The 7,666-nt window shown below is 47.7% G+C and overlaps 4 protein-coding genes across 4 annotated transcripts in view; 3 read left to right on the top strand and 1 right to left on the bottom strand.

Annotated features, from left to right (window-relative positions):
• Positions 1-853, top strand: part of EURHEDRAFT_488721 (NmrA-like family protein) — a 1,289-nt gene extending 436 nt beyond the window's left edge. Inside the window, exon 2 of the mRNA XM_040785605.1 lies at positions 150-853. Within this exon, the coding sequence (XP_040634295.1) occupies positions 150-812 (663 nt within the window). The 3' untranslated portion in view covers positions 813-853. The remainder of the gene's footprint in view (positions 1-149) is intronic.
• Positions 854-1,281: 428 nt separating this feature from the next.
• EURHEDRAFT_436311 (uncharacterized protein) lies at positions 1,282-1,719 on the top strand (the record flags this gene model as incomplete). Its single annotated transcript, XM_040783443.1, has 1 exon — positions 1,282-1,719. A coding segment is annotated over one exon (438 nt), but the record flags the coding sequence as incomplete, so codon positions are not given.
• A 1,238-nt stretch (positions 1,720-2,957) lies between these two features.
• Positions 2,958-4,613, top strand: EURHEDRAFT_466772 (carboxylesterase/lipase family protein; the record flags this gene model as incomplete). Its single annotated transcript, XM_040785128.1, has 1 exon — positions 2,958-4,613. One exon carries the CDS (start codon positions 2,958-2,960, stop codon positions 4,611-4,613), a length of 1,656 nt encoding a protein of 551 aa, XP_040634293.1.
• A 2,261-nt stretch (positions 4,614-6,874) lies between these two features.
• EURHEDRAFT_417261 (uncharacterized protein) lies at positions 6,875-7,476 on the bottom strand. Its single transcript, XM_040783152.1, has one exon. The coding sequence runs from the start codon at positions 7,233-7,235 to the stop codon at positions 6,933-6,935; it is 303 nt and encodes a 100-aa protein (XP_040634292.1). The 5' UTR covers positions 7,236-7,476; the 3' UTR covers positions 6,875-6,932.
• Between the last annotated feature and the right edge of the window lie 190 nt (positions 7,477-7,666).

Here is a 7,666-nt window from a genome sequence, read left to right as displayed (position 1 = left end):
AATTTTGTCCTAAATTACTTTTATATCATAAAGTCGTTGGAATATGTAAAGGGGGAAGGGGGGCAGCTCGATCACCGGCCGAACAACCCCCAAAGTAAAAAAAAAAAAAAAAAAAAACAAATAAGACAAAGAGCTAAAACATTGAATAGTCCCCCATCCCCGGAAGTTCCGACCAATCGCGCGAAGAAAACCAAGGCAAAGCGCTCGTCGACGCAGCGCTGAAAAACTCCGTCCAACTTTTCGTCTACACCTCCGTCGACCGCGGCGGTGACGAAGCCTCTTACGATAATCCAACACCTATCCCACACTTTATCAGCAAGCATAACATAGAGCACCATCTTGTCGAACAGGCAAAGGGTACGAATATGTCCTGGACGATTCTCCGCCCCGTGGCGTTTATGGATAACTTTACGCCGGACTTTGCTGGGAAGGTATTTACGACGGCGTGGAAGATTGCTGTTCAGGATAAACCGCTACAGCTAGTCTCTGTTGAGGATATAGGCTTCTTTGCCGCGCAGGCGTTTTTGAATCTTGAAATTTATAAAGGGAAGTGTATTTCGCTAGCAGGTGATGAACTTACATTTGAGCAGTTCGGGAGGGTGTTCAAGGAGAAGACTGGGGATGATCTGCCCATGACATTCGAGTTCGTGGCACACATATTGTTGTGGTGGATGCCGGATTTCGGGGAGATGCTTAAATGGTTTCATCAGAAGGGTTATCGAGCTGATATTAAGGCGTTGCGGAATTTGCATCCGGGGATGAGGGATTTTGGGGCGTGGCTTAGGATTGAGAGTGGGTTTGAGACAAAGTAGCTTTTCTTTCTTTCTTTCTTTCTTTCTTTTTTTTTTTTTTTTTGGCTGTCTTCAAGTTTTGCGACGCACTTAAGGTCACTAATAGCATAATACACCTTTTCCCAAACTCCACGAGGCAAAATACATTCCCCAATGAGAAATCCATCTACCATCCAAAAGCCTTCTCATAGTATTTTATCCGTTGGAAACCACCTTCCATAACTTAATACGCAGCCCCTCGACATTCATCAGCCATTTGGGCTGGACTGCATGTTAGGATAGCCAATCGACCTGAGATCTCCTGCGTGGCCTGTGCTTCTACCATGATAGTCCCGCATATTTCAGGATGACCAGGAAGAAACCTGATTTCGGTACCGAAAGGGTTGGGCGGCGTCCTACGCCAACGCAGTCATTTACTATGGGAGACGAGCGATGCCCCACACCGATACCTACTAGTGTATCAACCACGTACCATTCGAGATTTTCCTATCCATGGAATGGAGGAACATATTCAATTCGCGATCGTGAATCAAGACTTGCCATTACACTCAAAGGAGATCACTTGAGCCTATGTCCACGAGAAGAAGAACGGATCGGAAACAGCCATCATCCCGATAGAAGCGGTCTTTGGAACTGTGTTGAAGTTGAGTCCATGTGGCTCGGCTTCTACAACGACGCTTCAGGCAAATTCATCGGTCACGGTGGTGGTTGGTGGAGGGAGTGGATATTTGTCGCTGAAGCAGAGCACCATGATCAGTGGAGGTGTTTTTGTGCGCGGCAGCATCCAGATGGTGGACATATTCTTCTGGTAGAACACTGGCACAAGTTTTTGCCGATGGCATTGAGGGGTAAGAAGAACAGAGAACTGGTGGTTGATTATGAAGATCGAAAAGGGTCTGCATGGGATTTCATTCGAACTGATTCTGAAATTTACACTTTCATGACTGTTTTTAGTGGCATTCAATCAAGCCCAATGAGAGAACATGAGCATATGCTCCAGTGTGTCGATGCCGTAATACCACATTCAAGCCGACATGGAGCACTTTTCAGATAACTTTTCAAGTCAAGGCAAGCAGATGGTGTTGCGAGGCTTTAAAAAGCCACGTTTTTCATGGATCAGTGCCTGGTGTGAGAGACTAGAGACTGCTATTGATAATTTGATGGTTTGTTCGGCGACTGTAGTGCGGAATATACTTAGCATGGGGTAATACTTGAGAAGACAGCATGAGTAGCCTACTTTGATGTCCTTCTGCATAGAGGTGTATTAAGTCACAGAGAGAAGAGAGCCCTAAAGGCTTGATGTTACGTTCCAAGAGAAGAAGAGGCAACAACAAAGGCGTTCACATATGGAAGGCGGATCAGCACAGCAGAGAGCCCTATCCTATCTTAATTTTCTGCCTGAGTCCACTGGAGAGCAGTCCTCCTCTGCTTCGGCTATAACAACAGTATCCAAGTCGCCAGGCACTCTACTCGACTTACTCTGCTCACTGTTACAACAATTAAATCAACACGATGGTGTTCACTCGAGGCCGAGATTCCAGGATCTTCGCCGACATGATGCACTATAGACACAGCTTTTTCATTTCCTCTACCTCAAGTAGTAATTTCCTCCGGTATATTGCCCCAAAGTCTGATCAAGGACTACTCCGAAACGTTGCAGGGTTTATACAGGGCTTGCACGGTTTCCGACACCGAATCGGGAGGTCGGAGATAACACCCCGGGTTCGATGGGGCTTCGGGGATCAACAGCGATTGGAGATTCGGGACCCATAGACACTAATCTTCGGCATTATTTGCTGCCATAAGCAATCTTGAAGACGTTTTCATGTGTTCGAGACGTTGGATTCTGCACCGGGCTATGCACATCCGGGTCACCTTCGGTGGCTTAATCGTCAGGGGTGACGACTTCATATTCCGAGTATATTATAGTCCATGGTCCTAGTGACGGCGATAAGAATTGGTGCACTATGCTCATAGAACTAAGCTATTGTCGTCGTCATCTTCCGAGTTTCATTACCTCCGAGACTCTTGGCTAGTTCATTCTCCAAGGTACTATTCTGGGAGATTATGTACAATCGTGGCCGCTTCTGAGTATATATATCGAGAGATCGCTATCTTACTGTCTCCCATCACACTCCTTCCAATTCATTCGGTTTCTAAACCAGCATGGTCTCCCTCGCGACCAAATGCCTTGTCTCTGCTGTCCTGGGTGCTGCAGTTGCCCAAGCCCAGCTCTGGGACCAAGTCATCCAAACCAACTACGGTCCCGTGCAAGGCTTCAAGTACTTCAACGAGTCGACCCTCGAGAAATTCTTTGACGTTCCTGAGTCTAATGTTACCGCGTACTTGGGCGTTCCCTTCGCTGCGGATACCGGTTACCAGAATAGGTGGAAACCGCCTCAACGCCGTGAGCCATGGAACGAAACACTGAAAGCGACCTCGTTTGGCCCTGCGTGTCCTAGTGGCTACAGCTCGTACATCAGCGAGGACTGTCTCAGTCTAAATCTCTGGACCAATGCTGGCTCTGCGGATGCCAAACTCCCAGTTATGGTGTGGAACCAGGGCTCGGATGAGTCCAGCGACGACGCCTGGTGGTATGGTGGTGGCATGGCCCTCAAGGATGTTATTCTCATCACCTTCAACCGCCGCGACGATGCATTTGGATACCTCGCACATCCCGAGTTGAACGAAGAGGGCTACCAGGCGACTGGTCACCGTACCTCTGGCAACTACGGTATCCTCGACCAACTCGAAGTCCTCAAATGGGTGCAGAAGAATATCGCTAAGTTTGGTGGTGACCCAGACCGCGTGGTTGTCGCAGGCCAATCGTTCGGTTCCTCCCAGGTCTACCACGCTATCAACTCTCCCCTTTTCAATGGTTACTTCCATGGAGGTATCTCCGAGTCCGGTATCCGATACCCTTATGATCCCCTGCTCGCTGGTCTGGCTACTTCGTACGTCAACATGTCCACGGCTATCGCCCACGGCACCAACTATACAACCTTCCACAACGTCTCGAGCATCGCCGAACTCCGCACCCTGTCAATGGAAGACCTCCTCAACGGCTCCCAGGACCGCGTCAACGGCACTTGGATCGACTATGTAACTGCCCTCTCCGCCATGTACCCCTTAATCTTCAAACCCGTGCTCGATGACTACGTCCTCCCCTCCAAATACATCGACACCCTTCACGATGGCCCCGCCAACGACGTCCCAGTCATCACAGGCAACACAAAAGACGAATCTGGAGCGATGACCAGTACCGACTACTCCGTCTCCGAATACAACCAATACTGCTCCGTGAAATATGGCAACCTCTCATCCACCTACTTCAAACTTTACCCATCCAACGGCACAAACGCCACAGCTGATAGATCCTGGAATGCAGCCGCTCGCGACGCCTCCCTCGTCGGCTCCTGGGCCTACGCAACGGAATGGTACAAATCCGCCTCCTCCCCGTTCTACACGTACTACTGGACACACGCTCCCCCAGGCCAGTCGCAGGGTGCGTTCCACCAGAGCGAAATCATGTACGCGCTGAACGCCCTTTACGCCAACGCAAATGACTACCCTTTTACCGACGCGGATTACGAAATCCAGGAGAAGATGAGTGCTTACTGGGCGAATTTCGCGAAGACATTGGATCCGAACAAGGGTGACTCGTATACTGGGAAAGGAGAGTTGCCGGTGTGGACTCCTAATGATAAGAAGGGGACGAAGATGGTTATGGAATTGGGGAATACGTTCGGGAATGTGAAGATTGCGGAGGAGGAGCAGGTAGAGTTTTTGATGGAGTGGTTTCATCAGCAGGTGCCTTATTAGTTTGTCTCGGACTTCTAGTGCACAGAGGTGCTGATGATTGAGCGTAGCTCAAGTGGGGACTGTATGTATGACTATTGTACATTAGTATTGCTATATTTATGTATATAGTTAGAAATTTTTCATATTAGAAACTCGCGCCCCGTCCTAATTCGCATTGATTATTATCCCTGCGGCCTTGAATTCAAAATACATGTTATGTCTGCCAACGTTGAGATTGGAGGGGGCATTAGTGTCAATTATCACATTGATGTGATTAGCACGCTGACGCAGAGGAGGGGTCAACGGAGCGATTCTAGAACTCGACAAGAGTAGGAGACGAAGAAAACCCAAACAGACCAACCAGGTTGAAACTGCAATCAAACCATTGCAAGAAAGTACTCCACTGGCCACCAGTAAATTTTCACGAGGTCTGTGAGGGAAGTGTGCTGCAGCACGTCTTCAGCAGTTTTCAACATTTCGTGTTTGGACTTTAAGCTGAAGGGTATTATGTGACAGGCCTGCTGGAATTCTACCCCTGTCTCGATGGAGGCCTTCTCGGCTCAATGTCGTTTGTTCCAATTGCCAAACTTAGCTTCGCTGTGGATTAATCGAGTGGCACAATTTCCTGGACTTTGTCATCCGTCTGGAGGCAACGAGGGTGACTAAAACACCAGAAAGTTGTTCCGTAGATATATCTAGTTTTCGTTCCCAAATTTCTGAGGGCGTACTTTGTCTATTCGTCAATAATGGGCATAGAACAAAATAACAACACCCCCATGCCCTTAGTATCATCTCACGCCGTAAGAAGGCATTCATTGGTATAAGGTGTTTGGGATCTCCAGGAAGCCCTATCGGTTCGGAAGGGCGACATGAAGAGGATCTGCTTTATTGATAGAAATAGTTCGTGTTGGAGTTTAAACTGCGTGGCAGTTATTGACACTCCCGTTTCTGTAAATACTCCGAGGCGTCGCCCGGGTCCCCATTATTGGAGATGACTGAATTCGATTGATGTCTCATATAGAACACATTATTGTCGAACCGACAATATTCTTCTGGGATCTAGTTCACCGCTCAAAGTCTTTCTTGTCATGTGTACTCCCTTGTGATTCATTTGCCTACTCGTTTCCGTAGTCTGGTAACCATGTTTTGCAATTTGTTTATTGGAACTCGTCGCACAATTAAGAAACCCATAGCTATCGCTCAGCATATGGGGCGCAGGAGGAACCACGCATAATTCGCTCGGAAAAGATAATCCAAGCAGACCATGCGGGATCACTAGGAATGTTCTGCATCTCAGCGCAAATATGTGGAGACTCTGAGCCATCTTGCATTGAACCCATGGTTGGTCCATCTCACAGTGTTCTCGTCTTGATTCTCCTTGTAGTGCATTCTGAATTCATTTCCATGGCGAAGCGAGTTCGATATGGTCTGGATCAGTGTTGTAAAGTTGGGTTGTTTGCGGTATCGTTATTATAATACCGCAAAAGATTCTGCCTTCGTGATCACTTTGACGGCAAGATGATTCAAATAGGCCACGTGCGTTGGATGAGATGCCTTGTATTCGTACGAGCTCTGTGGAAGCTCTGATTCCCTTGACATGAAAGGTTGATTCGATCAATGTCAGGGCCCTGTTCTTGCAGTTTATTTTCCCGCGTTCATTGCGGCTTGTGGTAAAATCCTTTGAAATGCGGTTCGGTTCAAAACTGAGCTCATGGCGATTCGGATGAGGTCCAGGCCTCTGGATCTGAATCGTATATTGTCCGTAATACCGTAAGCTTCTTGGTCCTCGTCATATTCTAAAGCCTATGGATGCGCCACAAAGTGACAGTGCACCTTATCTTCAGTAGCTGTGACAAATCTGCTTTCTTGCTGTAACGAGATCTTGCTGTCGGAATAGTAGAGCTTGTCCAACGCCGTATTGATGGGATTGAATAGTTAAAGTGTCACAATCCAGATCACATCTTCTCTTTGATTGATATATACAAATTTTGGTCTCGGGAAATATGTCTGGTACGTTGAGGGATGCGTCTAGTATAATCGATCCGGAGCTGCTGCTGATTGCATAATAGCAGATTCTCTGAGATGGCTGCCAAATGAGAAATGTAAAGTCTGTTCATGGTATGGCGGGGCTAGAATCATTCTGGGACGCTTGTACGTAGCAGGATGAGAAGATGGGGAGAATCTCAGCCTAGGTCGTTGGGGCAGTGGCAGTGAATATAGTAGAACACAATATAACGTGACCCACATGCGAATGTCACACACGGGCGAATGTCACACGAAATCGCTCCGCCGCGACTTTAACCCCAATATTTCCACCAACGCACATAAATTCCATTAAAATTACCCAGAATCGCCTTCCTCAGACATCTCTACTACTATCTGACAGGAACGTGCATTGTGTCCGGCTTTTCCGCAATTGCCACAGCGCCGTGCGCGTGTCTCGGTCCGCAGTTGCTGACCAGCCCCATTGCATGTTTCCTCCTTCAGTTGTACCTCAACCTCCATTTGATCCCCTAATTCTTGAGCTTCCTGTATAGAAAGTGACCCTCCTTTCCTTAGACGTGTTTTTTTAGCCCTCCGGCGTTTGCTAAGGGCCTCATTTGCCGCCCGAAGTTCACGAATCTCTGCTTCCATCAAATCCATCTTATGCATTATCTTCGTTGTGCCTTTCGCGAGGATGTCAACAGCATTCAGAATTGATGATGGAGAGCTATCTTGGTGACGAGAGATTCGGTTTTTGATAAGGTTTGTCTGGGATGACGCCTCAATTGGGTTATTTGGTGTTTTAGAAACCCAGCTATGGGAACTAGTCGGCCGCGAATTCGACGGTGTTGGCGTTTTGAATTGGACATCAAGCTTAGATATTACCCTTTCAGGGTTGAAAGGGATAAGGCCAGCCCCTTGAAAGCCACCTTTGATATTTTTTTCTGTCATGGTGGCTTGGTATGCGGTGTAAAATGCAGGAAAGAAATCTTCTTTAGTGATATGGGTGACACGCGCCCGCATAAGCCCTTCAATATGCTTACCATAAGCAATCTTCAAGGGACTAAAGTATCCAACATCAAGAGGCTGGA

The sequence above is a fragment of the Aspergillus ruber genome (assembly GCF_000600275.1).
Source record: "Aspergillus ruber CBS 135680 unplaced genomic scaffold scaffold00046, whole genome shotgun sequence".
NCBI lineage: Eukaryota > Fungi > Ascomycota > Eurotiomycetes > Eurotiales > Aspergillaceae > Aspergillus > Aspergillus ruber.
The sequence above is the reverse complement of the archived record's forward strand: the minus strand, read 5'-3'. Positions and strand labels throughout refer to the sequence as shown.

Bases quoted from the DNA above. Each gene is read 5' to 3' on its own strand.
- EURHEDRAFT_417261 (XM_040783152.1), bottom strand. From the start codon at position 7,235: ATGGATTTGATGGAAGCAGAGATTCGTGAACTTCGGGCGGCAAATGAG.